This window comes from Cydia fagiglandana, chromosome 26 (assembly GCF_963556715.1).
Source record: "Cydia fagiglandana chromosome 26, ilCydFagi1.1, whole genome shotgun sequence".
NCBI lineage: Eukaryota > Metazoa > Arthropoda > Insecta > Lepidoptera > Tortricidae > Cydia > Cydia fagiglandana.
This window is the reverse complement of record NC_085957.1, coordinates 7,188,743-7,209,615: the sequence shown is the minus strand read 5'-3', so window position 1 is coordinate 7,209,615 and position 20,873 is coordinate 7,188,743. Positions and strand designations below refer to the sequence as shown.

Here is a 20,873-nt window from a genome sequence, read left to right as displayed (position 1 = left end):
ACTTCGTGGTTTGTTACGGCTTTGTCGGTTTTGTCGTGTCACTATCATTTGACATTATCTATGCACGTTAAGAAATTTCTATGGAATTTCTAAACGCAAACTGTCACATTCGATAAGTAAAAAAAAACAATGACATAACCTCAAAACGAACTTAAAGTTATTTGAAAACGTTAAATTACTAAAAATGAGGCTTATAAACTTGCTGAAAACCCTACAAATCACGACTATAACTCCAAAAAGACTGTATTCTCAAGAGTTCACCCCTAAAGCATTGCGTAGTTTGAAAGGGAAGTCGACTAGGAACACTGTGCAGTTCTATGTAGATTCCTTCAGAGTCAGGGCTGTGGGTGGGAATGGGGGGAACGGGTGTATATCGTTCCTGAGCGCGTGGTGTAAGGAGCACGCGGGACCGGACGGGGGAGACGGGGGTCATGGGGGACATGTCATTTTTCAGGTTAGTATTTCTCAGGTACTGGTAACTTTAATTTTGAAATTCATTTACCTTTGCTCCATCTCTAGTGATACAGATAGACCCAATGTTCCCTGAAAGCCACCAGTAATGCCTGCACAAATCAACCTAGTCCCATAGTAAGCTCAATAACGCTTGTGTTGTGATAGATATGCCCAGAAATGCCCATACCAGGATTGGGACCGGGCTTTATAGGCAGAGTCATTACCAACTATGTTAGGAGTCCATTGGGAGGAGGAGTTTTGGCTGAAGTTTCAGTGGTTCCGTGGCTGGCTCCCTGACACTGCGGGGTTGTGAGTGCATCTCAGCCATAGTGTGTTTTTAAGATGGTATATTGTATAATATGTATACTAGTTTTAAGGTATTTATTATCTATTGGGCAAGATGCCTGAAAATAAAGATTTTCATTTCATTGAATGAATTAATGATATGGTTAATTATCTTTCAGGCTACCCATACGGTGAAGAGTTTGAACCACGTGAAGGCAGTGACGCAAGCGCAGCACGGGGGACGGGGGGACAACAAGGACCGACACGGGAAGAATGCTTCGCATGTTGTGGTGCCTGTGCCGCTTGGTAAGATTTATTTTATAAATAGCCTTATATCAGTAATACGTTTTTATATCGATGTATCTATTAAACCCTTTATTCTGTGTTAGAGTATGTCTCTAAGCCTCCTCCAGCTTTTTCCATTGGGGTCTGTCATGGGCCACTCTTCTCCAGTTTGGGCCTGCTGTAAGATTTGAGTTCATCTTCCCATCTTGTTCGAGGTCTCCTCTGGCTCCATGTGCAACCTCTTGGGTACCAATCCGTTACAATTTTGCTCTATTTTTCCTGCCCGTCTATCAACACGTTTTTATATTCTACATCCATAGTTTTCTTTAATCTTCGATAACGGATTCTGTGTGCCTTTGGGGAAAGGCCTCCCCCAATTCTCTCCACTCTTCCTTATTTTGCACTAATCCAGTGTTGCTAACTTGGCATAAACTATGCCAGATCTGGCATATTTTCACTCGCTTTGGCACCAAAATTTACCATTTAGCATCTGGCATATTTTTTAGCATAATAATTTAGTCTATGCCAAGTTTGCACTAACTTGGCAGCAACACTATGCGCCATCGCCGTATGTATGTGGTTCATATTTTCATATGAATTTTGTCTTTTGTGGACGGATGGACGTCCACAGACTACATATATAAAGTTGGTTGAGCAGATCTTGTCAGTAGAAAAGGCGGCAAATTTGAAAAATGTATGTGTTTTAAGAGTCTAATGTCAAGTGACATTTTAGCATTTTTTTTAGCATATTTCAAAAAAACTTTGTCATCAAAATCCGAGTTGGCAACACTGCACTAATCTGGTCCATGTTTAAGGGTAAGATTTATTCGAAACGTTCTATAATTAAATTATTGATTACAGGTACTATTATCCGGGACCAATCAGGGACTGTGATTGGGGACCTCAGCGCAGAGGGCACGCTGTTCGTGGCGGCACGCGGCGGCGCCGGAGGCCGAGGGAATAGGTTCTTTCTCACGGACACGGCACAGGTACAGTAAAACCTCGGTAACGCGAATTTCGAGGAAAACGCCAAAAAATTTGTGTTTTCGAGTCTTTGACATATGTATTAGGCATAGAAAAATATATTTAGTAAGACAATAGTGCTCACTCCATACATCAGCACAAGTCTAAATAAAACTTTCCGGTCGGTGCTACATCTATCTATCTTGACAGTACTACTACTACTACTACTTAAAGTACTGATAATTCCGCTACCCGCTACTCGATGCTAGATGTCGACTATGAAAAACTATTTTTTTTTCTACCAAAACTGATGTATGGAGTGAGCACTCTTGCCTTACTATATTTCTCTATGGTATAGGTGTCGAGTTAAGCCCCCTCCAGACTATGCGCGTGAATCGCGGGCGAAGCCGCGATTCGCGCACGAGTGTGGAGGGGGCTTTACAGTATAGAGGTTCTTATAGGTCTTTATTCGTCTTAAAGAGGTTTCGATTTACGAAGTTAATTATGAAATGAATGAAAAATTCGTATGTAGAGGTGTGCGCGCGAAATCGGCTTGGCATGAAGTCACAGGTTTGTGTATCCCACTAACCCAGGGTTAAGCGGTTAAACCGTTAACCCAGTCTCAAGTTGTACTGGTAACCATGGTAACTCCAGGTTTAACCGGTTAACCCCGGGTTAGTGGAATGATGCAAGTGGGCCATTGCGGCTCTACCTCTGTCTATCTGTCAAGTCTGTAGTTTTAAAATATGGCTTCATGTTTATTTAATATACATGATAGTACAAAAGGCGGACTTAATGCCGTAATGCATTCTCTACCAGTCAACCATTGAGCTAAACCAGAAAGATGAAGTAGGTGCAGTCTTTTAAAGTAAAATTAACTTATAATAGTTACTTTTATAGAACTGTCAAAACCAGTGGCGTAACTAGGGGGCTCGGAGGGGGCACGTGGCCCGGGCGCCGTCCAACGGGGGGCGCCAAAATGGGCAAAAGACTACCTCTCCTCCTTGCCAAAGGCACAGCAGGAAAACTTTTGTCAGTCGTTTTGAATTATTAAATAGATCTTGTGTTTAAAAATAACTCCTATCTGTGTTTTTCTTATAATTATCTGGTGCTTTATTTCATGCATGGTGTAAAATATTTTATTATAAATACAGTATAATCACAGAAGAAATAATAGTACTACCGTACAGAAAGGAACTTCCTACAAACCCGAAGTTTGACAGCGGTTCAGGGTCGAATCATGCTATCCCTTTCTAATATATGCACTATCCCTTTCGGCTATTTAGGGTTGTCAAAAATCAAGTGATTATCTTATCTGTGGTCGTGCACGCAAAAGGAAGTCAAGTGGTGCCAACCCTAGTAATTGCTCGGAGCAATGGTGAGCCGAGCGGTGCCGAGTTCGACCGAAGTCAGGAGTGTCTCCCCACTGGTATAATACCCTATTGAAACATTAGATGAATATCGCTATACACCGTGTTTTTATTGAATTCCGTTAACTTCGGGGTATGGTTAAGTACGTTTAAGAGAACTAAATGGCATAGTTAATTTTGGAAAAAAATTTTTTTTTTGTTTTTTTTTTGGATTTCTTTTTTGTTTAAAAAGTAATTAAATGTAGCATATAGCGTTGTTGTAACACGGGCATAACATTTAACTCAACCAAACCAAATTGAAATCTGTGACATATGAATGTCATTTCATACATCAGTCGACCGAGATTGTACTTAAGTTTATTAGCAAATGTATGAACTCATTCTAAACACTAATCAATATGTAAACCGGCTCTAAGGCAAGTGTAGACGCTTGTAGAGGCATTATAGGAAAAAAAAATTATTGATTATCTCCGAAATGGACTTAATTAGAACACCGGTGTCTTTGTGAAAGTTACTTGATTTAAGCTCAGGAATGCACCCTTGAAATTAACGGAAATCAAAAAAAACACGGTGTATTGATAATGATAAACTTTCTTCCTGTTACAGGCGCCAGATATAGCAGAGCTCGGCGCTAACGGAGAGACCAACATTTACACACTCGAAGTACGCTCTATGGCGCATATTGGTACTTATTTCATTTTTCATCACACTTGCTCGAAAGATCTTATTTCATGCAGGGGGCCGATTTTTGAATTTCGATCGCTCTATTTTGTCACTCGAAAATCGGTAGAAAATGATGTTATGCTAATTTTTGAAATACGGACTATCGAAATTTGGAATCTATTGGTATTGACCACTCGATTTCAATTCTATTAGTATAATTTAAATGCCTAGTAGTGGAGATATTATTTAACGAAATACACGAAATCGAGTGGTCGAAAATCAAAAATCGGCCTCCAGGTGTACTGAAGGACAAAGGGGCTATTCATAAATTACGTCATTTCAAATTAGGGGGAGGGGGGTCTGGACATCGGATGATGGTAGCATGACGTAGGAGGAAACGGGGTCATTTGAAGTATGATTTTAGGGGGCGGGGGTCCAAAATCGTCAAAAATTGATGACGTAATTTATGGACAGCCCCAAACGCCTATATTGTTCCCGCGGGAGTTATGGATTCTGAAAAAAGAACTATACGGGTGAGTCATAGTTAAGACCGTGTATAACCAGAGAGAGTTGCGTAGGACGTCCACCCACAAGATGGACGGACGACCTTGTTAAGGCCGCCGGAAGACGCTGGATGCGGGTCGCTTCCAACCGGCACGTATGGAGATCCAAGGGGAGGCTTATGTTCAGCAGTGGACGTCTTATGGCTGAGATGATGATGATGATAACCAGAGACCATAGACTATATTCATGATCCTGGAAATTTTTAATTTCACGATGGTTATCGTAAATATAATGAGAATCATTTTTAACTAGTACAAACGTCTGCGAACGATGCTATTATTATTGATAAAGTTCAAACCAGTAAATTTTCCACTTTTAAATCTAATACTTTTAAACGAGCAATTCTTTGTTATTTATTTATATATACACCGTGTTTTTATTGAATTCCGTTAACTTCGGGGTATGGTTAAGTACGTTTAAGAGAACTAAATGGCATAGTTAATATTCAAAAAAAAAATATTCTTTACCTTTTATTTAAAAAAAAATTAAGTTTAAAAAGTAATTAAATGTAGCATGTATCGTTGTTGTAAGACAGGCATTACATTTAACTCAACCAAACAATTGAAATCTGTGACATATCAAAGTCATTTCGAACATCGATCGACCGAACCAACCGACCGAACAAAAAAAACACGGTGTATATTTCGGGGATCTCGGAAACGGCTCTAAAGATTTCGATTGAATTTGCTATTTGGAGGTTTTCGGGGACGATAAATCGATCTAGCTAGGTCTTATTTCTGGGAAAACGCGCATTTTTTAGTTATTATATGTTTTCCGAGCAAAGCTCTCAAATTTTTTTTTTATTGTAAGCTTGACCTTTTCGCCGCCACGTGAATGAAGTAATAAAGTGTCATCAACACCACGTCATAAATTGCACGTATACAAACTTGACCAAAATCACGACTTGATATGAAGACGTGGCGTGTGGGGCACGATATGTACGGACTTTATATCAAGTCAATGGCGGCGGAAACCTTAATGAGAATGATGTTTGTGTGCAGGGCTGCTGGGGTTCCCGAACGCGGGCAAGAGCACGCTGCTGCGCGCCCTCACGCGGGCCCGCCCCGCCGTGGCGCCCTACCCCTTCACCACGCTGCGGCCGCACATCGGTAACACTAATAAAATAGTTATTTGTTTTACAAGGGGGCAAAGTTGTTGTTTAACCGCTCGTGCTAATTGATACCCGAGGAAGCGAAAGATTCCAAAATTGAACCACGAGCGTAGCGAGTGGTTCGAAAAATGGAATCTTGAGCGCTGCGAGGGTTAAACAAAGTTTGCCCCCGAGTGAAACACAAAAATTTTCACCACACCAACCCGAAGCAAATATTAAATGTAAAATAACAAACAAAATCAAATACAAATTAATGTTATTTAAATATTTATCATTCAATATCATCACTTAAAAGTCAATTCTACCAGAAAACTTAAGAAAACAACTCAAAATTTGCATTTGATTACTTTGGCTCACATGTGAATAAAATGCAACTTTCTTATCAGTTTTTGAACAATCAAGAGAGCCATTACCAGCTGTTGTGGTGAATAATAATTTAAAAATCTCAGCGTATCGCCCTAGCGGTACAGAGGTACCCCTCTGACCCCATAACGCAGCCAGTGTTATAGAGTCCATGCCCCAGGCTAACCTGCTGGATGGGGTATTCTTTTTATGATCGGGATTTTTATAGGTGTAGTAGTGTAAGTGTAGTTCAAATTGTTTTTCAATTTAATTTTACGTAATTTTTAATTGTAATTTAATTTTAAGTTGTATAATTTATTTTTTAATTTAATTTAATTAGTATAATAATTTTTATTATTTTCTAGTTAGTGATCCAATAAAGTGAAATATTCCGAAGAAAAAAAATCAATAGAGCCTTTAACAGCTGGTGTGGTGAAAAATAATCTTCTTCTTCCTGGCGTTTTCCCGGCATTTTGCCACGGCTCATGGGAGCCTGGGGTCCGCTTGACAACTAATCCCATGATTTGACGTAGGCACTAGTTTTTATGAAAGCGACTGCCATCTGACCTTCCAACCCAGAGGTGAAAAATAATATTTAAAAAAAATCAGAAATGAAAGGCAAAGCCTGACCTGTCTGTCTTCTTCACTAAATATTACAAGATGACGTGATATCTATTTCTCTTTCTTTTTCTTTCAGGAATGGTCCCCTATGACGATTACGAGCAAGTGGCTATAGCGGACCTGCCGGGTTTAATTCCCGGCTCACACAAAAACTATGGCTTAGGTAAACTTGTTGAAAACTTTACAATTTGTGCTTTTTAGGGTTCCGTACCCGAACGGTAAAAACGGGACCCTATTATTAACACTCCGCTGTCCGTCTGTCTGTCACCAGGCTGTATCTCAAGAACCGTGATAGCTAGACAGTTGAAATTTTCACAGATGATATATTTCTGTTGCCGCTACAACAAATACTTATTGTGTATATGTATAATAAATAGTTAAGTGAAATAGCGTAATAGTACGGAACCCTTCGTGCGCGAGTCCCACTTGCACTTGGCCGGTTTCTTTTAGACTGTCACCTAATACGTGGGCCATTCTGAAAGTTTCTGGATTCTGATATATGAGACGACTTATTTTTTCTAAGTGGCCAGTCCAGGAATTTTCCGTGTGCCCTAAGTAATATTATCTCTCTGTGTCAGGAATCCAGTTTCTCCAGCACGCAGAGCGGTGCCGCGGACTCATTTACCTCCTGGACGCCACCGACGCCCCCCTAGAACAGCTGGAGCACCTCACACATGAGCTGACGCATTATAGTGCCGAGCTGGCGAACCGGCGGAGTTGCGTGGTAAGAGCGCTTAAAACACTGTGACACTGTCGAAATAGGGGGTATTACTGCCATGTTCTATCGCCAGAGTGCAGCATTAAGCTAGCTAGTAAACCATAGAGTAATATCTCACACACGAGCTGACGCATTATAGTGCCGAGCTGGCGAACCGGCGGAGTTGCGTGGTAAGTCATGGCGCTTACAACACTATCGATATAGGGTATTTGACTACTAGTCAAATACCTATTACCTCTATGACAGGAATCCAGTTTCTCCAGCACGCAGAGCGGTGCCGCGGACTCATTTATCTCCTGGACGCCACCGACGCCCCCCTAGAACAATTAGAGCACCTCACATACGAGCTGACGCATTATAGTGCCGAGCTGGCGAACCGGCGGAGTTGCGTGGTAAGAGCGCTTACAACACTGTGACACTGTCGAAATAGGGGGTATTACTGCAATGTTCTACCGCCAGAGTGCAGCATTAAGCTAGCTAGTAAACCATAGAGTAATATCTCACACACGAGCTGACGCAGTATGGTGCCGAGCTGGCGAACCGGCGGAGTTGCATAGTAAGTCATGGCGCTTACAACACTGTGACACTGTCGAAATAGGGGGTATTACTGCAATGTTCTACCGCCAGAGTGCAGCATTAAGCTAGCTAGTAAACCATAGAGTAATATCTCACACACGAGCTGACGCAGTATAGTGCCGAGCTGGCGAACCGGCGGAGTTGCGTGGTAAGTCATGGCGCTTACAACACTATCGACATAGGGTATTTGACTACTAGTCAAATACCTATCACCGCTATGACAGGAATCCAGTTTCTCCAGCACGCAGAGCGGTGCCGCGGACTCATTTATCTCCTGGACGCCACCGACGCCCCCCTAGAACAATTAGAGCACCTCACACACGAGCTGACGCAGTATAGTGCCGAGCTGGCGAACCGGCGGAGTTGCGTGGTAAGAGCGCTTACAACACTGTGACACTGTCGAAATAGGGGGTATTACTGCAATGTTCTACCGCCAGAGTGCAGCATTAAGCTAGCTAGTAAACCATAGAGTAATATCTCACACACGAGCTGACGCAGTATAGTGCCGAGCTGGCGAACCGGCGGAGTTGCGTGGTAAGAGCGCTTACAACACTGTGACACTGTCGAAATAGGGGGTATTACTGCCATGTTCTACCGCCAGAGTGCAGCATTAAGCTAGCTAGTAAACCATAGAGTAATATCTCACACACGAGCTGACGCATTATAGTGCCGAGCTGGCGAACCGGCGGAGTTGCGTGGTAAGAGCGCTTACAACACTGTGACACTGTCGAAGTAGGGGGTATTACTGCAATGTTCTACCGCCAGAGTGCAGCATTAAGCTAGCTAGTAAACCATAGAGTAATATCTCACACACGAGCTGACGCAGTATGGTGCCGAGCTGGCGAACCGGCGGAGTTGCGTGGTAAGTCATGGCGCTTACAACACTGTGACACTGTCGAAACAGGGGGTATTACTGCAATGTTCTACGGCCAGAGTGCAGCATTAAGCTAGCTAGTAAACCATAGAGTAATATCTCACACACGAGCTGACGCATTATAGTGCCGAGCTGGCGAACCGGCGGAGTTGCGTGGTAAGTCATGGCGCTTACAACACTGTGACACTGTCGAAATAGGGGGTATTACTGCAATGTTCTACGGCCAGAGTGCAGCATTAAGCTAGCTAGTAAACCATAGAGTAATATCTCACACACGAGCTGACGCATTATAGTGCCGAGCTGGCGAACCGGCGGAGTTGCATAGTAAGTCATAGCGCTAACAACACTGTGACACTGTCGAAATAGGGGGTATTACTGCAATGTTCTGCCGCCAGAGTGCAGCATTAAGCTAGCTAGTAAACCATAGAGTAATATCTCACACACGAGCTGAGGCATTATAGTGCCGAGCTGGCGAACCGGCGGAGTTGCGTGGTAAGAGCGCTTACAACACTGTGACACTGTCGATATAGGGGGTATTACTGCAATGTTCTGCCGCCAGAGTGCAGCATTAAGCTAGCTAGTAAACCATAGAGTAATATCTCACACACGAGCTGACGCATTATAGTGCCGAGCTGGCGAACCGGCGGAGTTGCGTGGTAAGTCATGGCGCTTACAACACTATCGAAACATTGACGTATTATTATATCTTTATTCTGTAAGTACTATAGGACTGGCCCTAAAAATGGTACTAGTTCAGCGGTGTCACTCACGAATTCTAGCCGATCGTGCAACCTAACGCAACTAGTTGCGACCAGGGTTGCCAACTTTTTTTTGGTGGAATATAGTATTTTCCAGAATAAGGCATCAAAAATATAGTACATTTCAAAAAAATATAGTACTTTTAGATAAAATACTAAACATGAGTGTAATATACGTTTAATCGGTAATATAGTATTTTAGCGTACTATATATTTTTCCAAAGTATATAGTACAGAGAGCCAAAATATAGTACAATACTATATAATATAGTACGGTTGGCAACCCTAGTTGCGACCAATCGCGCGCGTGATGCACACTCATTACATTATGACTCGCTGCGTTCGTGCGCCAAACTACCTCCGCAGAATGAGTGCCTTTCACCCGAGTTGAACACTCTACTTTTTGAATACGAGAAATAAAATGCATGTGTTTTTTTTTTAACTAACTAGACTAAGTATAATTTTTTATAGTATTATTTGATGGTACTTTCAAATAACAATTTAGACAAAAGTATCATTATTTATGGAATGAGGAGTCAAATAATCAGAATGGAAATTGTATAACAAATCCATTTATACCCAAATTTCAATTGCTTATGGAAAAAAAAATACATTAAATACGTACTTGGAACCTAAAATGCTCTAGTGCAGAAACGTATAATTTTCTGCCCACCTTTTAGAACAACAACGACCCTCTTTGAGAGCACGAGAAACTAAAATAATATTCTGCCTTTATTTCTAGGTCCTAAACAAAATAGACCTACCGGCAGGGCGCGCTGCCTTCGAGACCATCAGCAGAGACCGAGAGGTGCTCGGCATCTCGGCCAAGACCGGGCTCGGCCTGCAGCGGCTGCTAGCGGCCGTTAGAGAGATGTATGACAGTGGGGGTACTGAGTCATAACTAGAGTTAATAGACCTGCCAGCAGGGCGCGCGGCCTTCGAGACCATCAGCAGAGACCGAGAGGTGCTCGGCATCTCGGCCAAGACCGGGCTCGGCCTACAGCGGCTGCTAGCGGCCGTTAGAGAGATGTATGACAGCGGGGGTACTGAGTCATAACAAAAGTTTAAACTAGATCATTTTTAGGGTTCCGTACCCAAAGGGTAAAAACGGGACCCTATTACTAAGGGGTCATCCATTAATTACATCACACGTTTAGGGGGAGGGAGGGGGTCAAGAAAATGTGACATATTGTGACATGGGGGAGGGGGGAGACACAAACTTTGTGACGTCACTTTAACTTCATCAGTAACCGAAAATTTATTTAAATTATTTTATTCGCTGTACATTTAAATAACAAGTTTTTAAAACGATTCGTTTTTATTCGTTTAATTTTCTTTCCTAAGCAGTTTTGGGTTATAAAATTACTAATATTTATATTGTCAAAAATATTTTGATAAAATATAAATAATACTTAGGTACTTACTTAATTCGATTTGGCGATTTCGTAGAAAAAATGTGACGTCACACTAGGGGGGGGAGGGGTTTGCCAAATGTGACCAAGTGTGACAAGGATTTATTATTTATTACTTCCCTTATTACTTCCATTAATTACTTCACACGAATTTCTAGGTTTTTTACCCCTCCCCCCCTAGCGTTGTCTCGCTCAAACATCGGAGCGAAGTTTGGATCGCATCCAGAAAGCGCTCTGTTATTTATGACCAGTGTTCTTTGTAAATAAATTAGTTAAGTAGTATTGTAGTTGTTTTATTTCATAAATTCATAATTTAACATACTTTCACTTCGGGCAAACTCGGCTCCGTTCGGCTCAGCATTGCTCCGAGCAATTATTAGGGTTGGCAACGCTTGACTTCCTTTTGCGTGCACGACCGCAGATAAGATAATCACTTGAATTTTGACAACCCTAAATAGCCGAAAGGGATAGGGCCATTCGTTAGAAAGGGATAGCATGATTCGACCTTGAATCGCTAACTTCGGTTTTGTAGGAAGTGTCCTTTCTGTACGGTAGTACTATTATTTATTCTGTGCTAAAAGGTAGTAGATTACACGAAATAAAACAGTTGTGTACATAAAAAAGTTCGATTTATTCGACATAAAAACTACAATTTACAATGATCTATTTGTCAATATTGGCCCATCATTTGCCAGTAAGTAAACCAATATTGTACAATAAATACACGGTGTAACATGAGGAAACCGAATTTTAACAGCGTATTCCTGATCATATTTAGAGACAAAAATGTCCTATATTTTTTTTTTAATTCGCCTAGTTCCAGACATAATATTAATTTAAAAAAAACAAGTTTTTATTGTTACATAGTGTAAAAGGCCTTTTTTATGGTGATGTTGCTGCTATGGGGCGTAGCATAAATATCCTTATTGATAGATGTCAAAAAGTAACGTAACACTTTGCAAAAAGTAATTTTACGAAAAAAAAAATCAATTTTAAGTTTACCAATAACATTTATTTTTTATGTACAAATACATTCAAAAAATTAAAAAAAACCAAACACATTTTTATTTTTTTGCGAAATTATTACATATTACATTTTTTCTTTCTTTTGACCTCAGAAATGCGTGGTTAAAATTATTCGGTTTCCTCATGTTACACCGTGTATGTTGTGAAAAGGCCTTGATTAGCGCTTAAATGGTTTTGGATTGTAATTATATTTGAGCAGCGTTAATTACTTAGAAAAAGAAAGCCTTAGACTGGTACAAACAATACAAAATATTCTAAAAAATATATAGAAAATTTAGTATTTCTAAAAAAGAAAGGAAAACTGACGACATTTTAAACACACTGTAACATACTTTTTGTCTTGTTATAGATCAAAAGTTACAACTACAATTTTACAAGTCCAATCCCTGTGGCCTATTTTATAAAGCTACAAGTTACAATTTACAAGCGGAAGTCTCTTTCTAAACCTATGTGTTAGAACAAGACTTCCGCTTGTAAATTGTAACTTGTAGCTTTATAAAATAGGCCACTGATTATTGGATCAACAGATGAGTTTCTTGTCCTAATAAAAATACATATTCTAAAATTAGGAAAATCAAGAAAAGCTGCATCTACAAAATGTTTTAATCATTTCCTAACCTGTGGGATTACAATACATAGTTTTTTTGTTTCATAAAAATGAGTAGGTAGCCCTTTTTTTCTAAATATATAATTTATGTAAAATTACTTAAATCAAGTTATTTCATTCCATTTTGTTTCTATGCACAACATTGTCTGAAAAAGACTTAGAGAATTTAAAATTTAACAACCAGAGTTGCCTTGTCTGTACAAAACAGTCTGCCGATTTTTGCGGGCGAGAAGCACGTCAACTGTATGGCTATTTGTATGTAACGTACAAATAGCCATGTCAGATAAACGTCAGTCCATACCATAGTTTGAGTATGAAAATTGGGCGAGGATTTCAACAGAGGTGTAAGCTTTTAAAGGGTACTCCGGTTGTAAAATTCTCTAAGGAAAAGACATACTAAAACAAGGCTTAATGTTAAGCTTCTTTCCTATACCCTCTCTTTTCGCTGTTCATCCTCTCCCACTCCTTAGCTACGGTGCAGTAGAGCTGCATGGCTGCCCGGGCGTCTTCGACGGAGCTGTGCTCTCCGTGCTGGATCTCTATGCCCAGTATGTCTTTTGCTAGACGTTTTAGAGACGGTGTGCTGCCTTTGGTTATCTGAAAATTATTGGGTGATGTTATTAAACAAATGTTGATATAATTATTCTTATTTTTGTATGGATTTAAATATGTAGGTCATACTGAACTGACTATCACCCTTGGAATCATTTAAAAAAATTGGATTGTTTAATACATTGTAGTTAAACATCCAAGTAGGGATTCCAAGAGACCCAATTCAGTATTCATGAAAAGAACATCTCATATATTATAAACAGCACCTAGTGCACTGGCACTGAATGTGTTAACATCCAATGTATACAGAACTTACAGTGTATTACAGTACTTTTATGTTTCGTTTATTTCAATTAGGTATAACATTAAATAAACTCATAAGATAAGTATAACTCACCTTTCTAAATGGTTTATATCTAGATGTGTCTCTGATACTCCTTTTAGGGTGCGAGAGGAATAATACACTCAGATCGTGCTTCAAGGAGTGCCCGACCAGAATCTTGCCCCGAATCATCTCCGCCACATCTTTCTGCACTTTGGCAAAGTCTTCGCCGTTAATTAAGTCCTCTTTTCTGACTCCGGACACACTTGTTCGGTAATCTATGATCTCTTCCCTCGGTTTAACAAACTTATCATATATACAGTCACCGAACTTGTTCACTAGAGATACCCTAGCTAGCATGTGGTCGTTGCCATCGTACCCTATACCCACCATTTCGCAATCTATGGCTATGAATTTAGTTAATTTATTTTTACTATTATTATCCTGTTTTTTAGGAACTGTATGTTCGACATCAGCTATATTATCACTGTTGCTAGCTTTAACTTTAGTTTCCTTAGTGATATCAAGCGTTTTTAGCTCATTTCGTACAAGCACCTGGGTTTTAGCTTTCTTCTTACGTGCGCGTCTAAAAGTTCCCGTAAAGTGGTCCTTCGAGTTTTCTTGTAAAGGTTTTTCAATTTTCTTGTCCGAAATTAGGTTACTTGATAGAAATTTCTGCCAGTTTGCGCTGATAAGACCACGGTTTGCAATAGTTTGGTTATTGGTAGGGTCGTTGGCACGTTTGCTTTTTTTTGCTGTTTCAGTCATATTCACATTTAACAAGCTTCTTAGTATTAGCTCTAAGACCACGAGTAACGTGTTACTCACACCGAATATTATTTTGAGTAGAAATTCAACGATAATCAGTAATAAATAAATTATGTTTCCTGAGTAACCATTTGACATCTTCTTTTGACATACCTAGCGCATGGCTGCCAGTTACGAGCAATAGACAAAATGGCTTGTGTTCAAGGAGATTACTTTATTTCGCGTGAATTAAAGTTTATCTGTATAAATAGCGATTGATTTAAATATGATTAAAGTATGATTATATGAGCCCCAAAAACATATCAATGATTTAATTTCAAGGCGTATTCTCGAACTATCCATTATTCCATAGACAAAATAAATTCTGTATGTTCAAAACGTTCAAAAACTCTATACAATTAAACAGCAAAACCTGAAACCAAATATATAAATACTATAAAATCCTTGACCTTTATGTTATTAACTTAGAGATAGTTATCATTTGTATATAGAAAGAAAGAAAGAAAATACATTTATTTACGTATATTAACTTAATATATGTATAATAATATACTATAGTGATAGAAGAGAAACTTTATGTTGTTGATAATTTAATCTATTATTCAAAAGTTTCAGAACGTTAACGTTTTGACAGTCACTGTCAATATTTCAATTACTAGTGTATTCCATTGTTATTCCTAGTTTGAAATCTTTGAATTATTTAAATACATTGCGTCTTTTATTAGCATCTGAAGTAGTTTTTTTGTGGCTAAACGGCAATGAAGACTAAAGTTTTATTATAAACATTTGACAGTATGCGACATTTTAATAGTAGTAGTAGTGCTTCATTTGTAAATATTAAAAAAATCGCGAAAATGTCAGCTGAACGCCGACGACGTGTTTCCAACAGTGGTGGGAGAACCCAGAAATGTTTCCACACGCCTTGCGGACTGCTAGTCAGTATTCACTTTCTAATCGCGCCGATCGCACTCGATAAGATACAATAAATCTGATCGGTTCACTATAGTCCGAAACTCCGAACCGCGATGTCTTACGAAGACTTGTTGTCCCAACTCAAGTGTCACGGTCAAGAACACCTGATTAAATACTGGCCAGAAATAAGTGAAAATGAGCGCGAACAATTGGCGGGAGAGCTCAGAAAAATCGACTTTGTGGAAATGAATGATATTTTCCATAGAGCTATGGAGTCGTCGAAAGTTATTGCGGAGAAACTTGACGACGATTTAAAGCCTATTCCTCAGTCCCATTACGAAGCCGTGCCGAGTTTGAGCAGGGAAAAAATAGAGGAGTATGAAAATATAGGGTTTAGAGAGATTTCCGAGGGAAAAGTTGGTGTTTTGCTTCTGGCTGGCGGGCAGGCGACGCGACTAGGTTTTGGACACCCCAAAGGAATGTACAATGTCGGTTTACCGTCACAAAAAACCCTGTTCCAAATTCAAGCTGAACGGATAGTTCGGTTGCAGAAAATGGCCGAGGAAAGGACTGGAAAAGAAGGTCCAATCACTTGGTATATCATGACTTCGGAACATACTATGGCTCCCACAGCCGAGTTCTTTAAGGATCACTCATTCTTCGGCTTGGAGGAGGAAAACATTGTGTTCTTTGAACAAGGAAGACTACCGTGCTTTGATTTCAATGGTAAAATACTGTTGGACGAGAAATACCAGTTAGCGTCAGCCCCTGATGGAAATGGGGGTCTGTACCGTGCCTTAAAAACCCAAGGAATGCTGGATGACATTACCCGACGAGGTGTCGAACATCTACATGCACATTCAGTCGATAACATCCTCATTAAAGTAGCCGATCCAGTATTCATTGGTTACTGCTTGAGCAGAAACGCGGACTGTGCTGCTAAAGTTGTCCAAAAATCTTCACCGAGTGAAGCCGTTGGAGTTGTGTGCAGAGTCAATGGACATTACAAAGTGGTGGAATACTCGGAGCTCAGTGACGAAGCTGCTGAAAGGAGGAATCCTGATGGAAGACTTACATTCTCTGCCGGTAACATCTGTAATCACTACTTCTCGTCTGATTTCTTAAAGAAAATATCAAACTTTGAAAGCAAGCTAAAGCTGCATGTTGCTAAAAAGAAGATCCCATACGTAGATGAGAATGGTGTCCGTCAGAAGCCAACAGAACCTAATGGTATTAAAATGGAGAAATTCATTTTTGATGTGTTCGAATTTGCTGAGAAATTCATTTGCTTAGAAGTAGCGAGAGACGTTGAGTTCTCCGCTTTAAAGAATGCCGATTCAGCCGGTAAAGATTGCCCGTCAACCGCTAGGCAGGATCTTTTAAGGTTACACAGAAAATACATCAGGGAAGCTGGTGGCATTATCAAAGATGATGTAGACGTGGAGATATCACCGCTGCTCTCTTACGGAGGAGAGAATATTGAGGACCTGGTGAAGAATGAGGTGTTTACCATCAGCCCGTTCCACTTGAAGAGTATGGAAGAGTCGGCAACCAATGGAGTCAACGGAGCCAATGGTAAACATTAATTTTCAATTATTTTCTGTCCAAGCTCAAAGACATTTTCGTGGAATTTCCAAAAACTGCTATTCTAAAAAAATTGAAAAAAAATCTTGAATAGGTACCTATTGATAACATAAAACCGAATATTTGGGGCATTATCTATGAAAAGGGACCTTATTGTCGATGGCACTTACGCCGCACAGCGTCGCGCGGCATTGTATTTATATCGGAGCATCGTTAATAATGGCGTAAGCGCCATCAAGTATAAGGTCCCTTTTCATAGATAACGTCACATTTTATTAAACAAGATACTCCTAGCTGATTGCTGGCACAAGATATCATTTTTATTATCAACAACAAATTATTTTTGTATCATTAATGAGGAGTATAAACGAAACATAATTAAATAGTCATTTAATTAACTATTAAAACTGCATTAATTAATGTAGGTACTTTACATACTTTGTTTAGTTATGGGCTTTAGTGCAAAAAAAATAAAACACTTTAAAGATTACAATTACAAGCTTACAAAATTTCAATTTTAAAGATTATATTCGAATTTTGAATAATTTTACGGTTGAGACTCACTTGTTTTTAGTCACTCGCGCGACATGTTTCGGAGAGCCTAGGTCTCCTTTCTCAAGCACTAACAGTGCGAGCAGCGTTCACGACGGCCGTGTATCGTGTGTGTGTGTGTGTGTGTGTGTGTGCTTGAGAAAGGAGACCTTAGGCTCTCCGAAACATGTCGCGCGAGTGACTAAAAACAAGTGAGTCTCAACCGTAAAATTATTCAATTACATTACATTCTAGAAAATTGTAATCAACTGTCAATATGATATTTTCTGTAGGGTAAAACTACCTATAGTTGGCACTTCTACAATTATTGTAATTTTGGTTCTTACTACTTTTTTCAATAGTATCAACAAAAATTTTTAATTGATTGTTTTGTGCCCATTCTATATTACTCTATTTGTAAGTTTTGTTCATTTATGTTAGTTTTATATACATATAAATAAAATAACATATATTATTGAATACATATGGCCCTACTAATGAAACCGACATCACAAAACACAGTAGCGCGAAAATCGAAAATATTCCGTTTTTCGGTTTTCGCGGTTAGCTCTCTGTATACTAGTTATCAAGTTAACATATTACGAAAACTAGAAAATCAATGAATTATACAGAATAAAATAACCCATGTACAGTCAAAGAATTTAATTTACTACCCATTTTGTACTTTGTCACAGTGACAACCGTATGAGGTCTCTAGCGGCTTTCATATTGATTGTCACTGTGACAAAGTACGAAATGGGTCGGAAATTAAATTCTTTGACTGTACCTATTTAAAAAATTCAAAACTTCGTAATTCCAATCAATTTAAGTTATTCTTTAATGATCTCTAATTTGTAACTGCCTTGGATAATAGAGTGAGACAATCGGTAGGAAACTAGGAAGAAATAAATTATGCATTGCAACAATTAACTTAGCCAACATCTATAAATATGAAGATATACACGGTGGCTAAAAAAAACTGTATTTATTTCCGTTCCCAGGGAGGTTTTGGGATTTTACTGAGCAACTTTCACTATGGAACCAATCCCGAAATATACACCTTTTCATACGTAACGACCTATTTGTCATATATGTAAATATAACTTGCTAAAGTCTATTCCAATACAACTTGCTAACTATGTAAACAAACAACGTAATTTTATTTTATCACTGTTTCTCTTTGAATTTTCACACCACCTCATCAAATACCATTGAAACCATACACATATACACTATTGAAACGGTCCGTTCCGTAAAATACATAAATATGTAACGGTATCTTGGATATTTAATTAAAAGTTTAAAATGGTTTCATAAGTTAGGTTAGTAGAACCTGATGGAATGGCGGTTTTGTTTCTTTTAAATTCTACAATTGTCTATGATAGGTAGTGTTGTGTCAAATGTTTATGATATAAACCCGCTACACACTACCCATACCCAATCCACGATCTGTACCTACCGCCGCGGTTATAAAATACATCAATACATCATTCTTAAGTACTAATTTGTCTTCTAATCGTGATGAAACAAATTAAAAATAAGTAACTACCTGTTTTTTACTTTTGGTATTTTATTATTCGATATGGTTTGACATTAGTAAAGTAGTAACTAGGAGTCTTGCCCATCACTAGTAAATTCATCATTCAGAGACAATTTCAATATGGCGGTTTTTTTACATAGTTAGCAAGTTCTATTGAAATAGACTTTAGAGAAGCGTTGACTGCGATCAATGTGAGATTTGAACGTTTTGTATGTTAAAAATGGTACGGTTTATGGACCCGATATAAGACTATAACTAAGTATGATAGGTATTACGCTATACTAATATCGAAGTTTTGTTATTCGCTTCGCGTTTAACTTTGCCATAAAATAAAAAATGCCGGAATGTTAGAGTATTTTGCGCATTAAGTTGCTGCAAAAGTGGTAATACCCGTCCTGTTCTCTTATATAGACTATTTTAAAAGGGACGTCACTACAGTATTGCCACTTCTTAATTTCTACTCCTTTTTTGTCAGACTATAAGGGTATCTTAATGCTATAATAAATAGTTTGTACAAAAATGTACAACTACAAAATATATTAAAAAAATGATGAAAATATCGCAAACGGTCTTTTAGGCTAAAAAATGGTACAATGGCGCGTAATGCAGTTCGTAATTATATTTTGAAAGAAATAAATTGTATGTGTACATATTTATAGGCCTAAACGTTACTTGGCAATGTTAATATGGCCAATGGCAATGTAATATATCATTCTAGCTGGAGCACAGAAACGTATGGCTATAGTTTGAATTTTCTCTAATGTTTTTACGCCTAAGACCCTAATCTGTTTAAAAATGCCGTTCAAAAAGCAACTGTATCGTGATAGTATTAAAGTTCCAATCTATGTAACAGCTGATTACATGTTTTGGTAATGTAAATAACACAGCGCTCGAATTTGAACTTTAGTACTATAGCGATACAGTTGCTTTTTAAACGGCATTGTTGCTTTGCCACGCGCCAAAGTTGGAAGCTTGGTCATAAAATAACCAATGGCTTTTGTTTAACAGATTAGGGTCTTAGGCGTGAAAATCATTTGAGATAACTCATACTATACTTGTAAATTGGTCCTTACGACGTATTCCGTAAAGCTGATATTTCTTCGTGCTAAATTATTGCAATTAATATTTTATTGTAAAGTCAAGCCACTTTGTCTCGGCGTAAAATTGTAAATATATTAAAGTAAAATAAGTCTTAATCATAAGTTTATATATCAATAAACATGTCTAAATGGTGTCCTAACTTTTTGCTGAACAACGTTTGATAGAGTTAGATTAGATTAGATTAGAAATTTTAGTTAGATTAGAAATGTCAAACTTCTATGAAAAATGACCTATAAATAACACTTGTACTGCGTAGCCTATTAAAATCGATGCAGACTTTTCTTGATCTAACTCTAAGAATAAAATTATAAAGTGGTCCGAATATGCAACTGAACGAATTAATTTAGTGTATAAGGTAAGGACGTTGAGCAAGAAGAATTTAGTACATTTACCCGCCATTTCCTATCTCTATTGCACACGCATAATTATATTCCTGTCCCGCTTGCACAGTAGCATGGACCGGCGGAGCATGGGCGGGGGCGGGACAGTAATATAATTACGCGCGTGCAATAGAGACAGGAAATGGCGGGTCAGTGAACGAAATTCTTCGTCCTTACTATGTTCAGCAAAAATATAGGACGCTTTTATTAATATGAATACTATACTGTATAGTATATAGCAATATTAATAGTATACACGGTGTAACATGAGTAAACCGAATAATTTTAATCACGCATTTCTGAGGTCAAAAGAAGTAAAAAATGTAATATGAGTATAGGTCAATTTCGCCAAAAAAAAATTTTTTTGTTTTATTTTTTTTCAGTTTTTTGAATGTATTTTTACATAAAAAATAAATTTTATTGGTAAACTTGTCACTTAAAATTGATTTTTACATTTTTTTTTTCGTATAAACTACTTTTTGCAAAGTGTTACTTGTCACTTTTTGACATCTATCAATAAGGATATTTAGACTACGTCCCATAGCAGCAACATTA

General features: G+C 38.6%; 3 protein-coding genes across 4 annotated transcripts; 2 read left to right on the top strand and 1 right to left on the bottom strand.

Moving 5' to 3' along the window:
* Positions 1-124: 124 nt before the first annotated feature.
* LOC134677704 (mitochondrial ribosome-associated GTPase 2) lies at positions 125-10,722 on the top strand. 2 transcript variants are annotated; one of them, XM_063536167.1, is made up of 8 exons: positions 125-454; positions 918-1,044; positions 1,885-2,012; positions 3,963-4,041; positions 5,585-5,692; positions 6,734-6,820; positions 7,236-7,381; positions 10,326-10,722. In XM_063536167.1, the coding sequence occupies exons 1-8, from the start codon at positions 185-187 to the stop codon at positions 10,482-10,484; spliced, it is 1,104 nt and encodes a 367-aa protein (XP_063392237.1). In that variant the 5' UTR covers positions 125-184; the 3' UTR covers positions 10,485-10,722. The 2 variants fall into 2 exon arrangements, with proteins under 2 accessions (XP_063392237.1, XP_063392238.1); XM_063536168.1 differs by lacking the exons at positions 7,236-7,381; positions 10,326-10,722 and adding an exon at positions 7,622-7,799.
* Positions 10,723-12,510: 1,788 nt separating this feature from the next.
* On the bottom strand, positions 12,511-14,436 carry LOC134677374 (uncharacterized). The gene is made up of 2 exons (XM_063535807.1): positions 13,578-14,436; positions 12,511-13,225 (listed from the first exon to the last, which is right to left on the bottom strand). The coding sequence occupies exons 1-2, from the start codon at positions 14,406-14,408 to the stop codon at positions 13,043-13,045; spliced, it is 1,014 nt and encodes a 337-aa protein (XP_063391877.1). The 5' UTR covers positions 14,409-14,436; the 3' UTR covers positions 12,511-13,042.
* Positions 14,437-15,045: 609 nt separating this feature from the next.
* Positions 15,046-17,234, top strand: LOC134677694 (UDP-N-acetylhexosamine pyrophosphorylase-like protein 1). Its single transcript, XM_063536159.1, has one exon. The coding sequence runs from the start codon at positions 15,296-15,298 to the stop codon at positions 16,766-16,768; it is 1,473 nt and encodes a 490-aa protein (XP_063392229.1). The 5' UTR covers positions 15,046-15,295; the 3' UTR covers positions 16,769-17,234.
* Positions 17,235-20,873: the final 3,639 nt, after the last annotated feature.

Excerpts from the sequence above, each read along its gene's own strand:
- LOC134677704 (XM_063536167.1), top strand. The coding sequence starts at position 185 with ATGAGGCTTATAAACTTGCTGAAAACCCTACAAATCACGACTATAACT. Across the intron at positions 4,042-5,584 it reads ACGCTCTATGGCGCATATTG|GGCTGCTGGGGTTCCCGAAC; the intron begins GTACTTATTTCA and ends GTTTGTGTGCAG. Across the intron at positions 5,693-6,733 it reads CACGCTGCGGCCGCACATCG|GAATGGTCCCCTATGACGAT; the intron begins GTAACACTAATA and ends TTTTTCTTTCAG.
- LOC134677374 (XM_063535807.1), bottom strand. The coding sequence starts at position 14,408 with ATGTCAAATGGTTACTCAGGAAACATAATTTATTTATTACTGATTATC. Across the intron at positions 13,226-13,577 it reads GATATAAACCATTTAGAAAG|ATAACCAAAGGCAGCACACC; the intron begins GTGAGTTATACT and ends AATAATTTTCAG.
- LOC134677694 (XM_063536159.1), top strand. The coding sequence starts at position 15,296 with ATGTCTTACGAAGACTTGTTGTCCCAACTCAAGTGTCACGGTCAAGAA.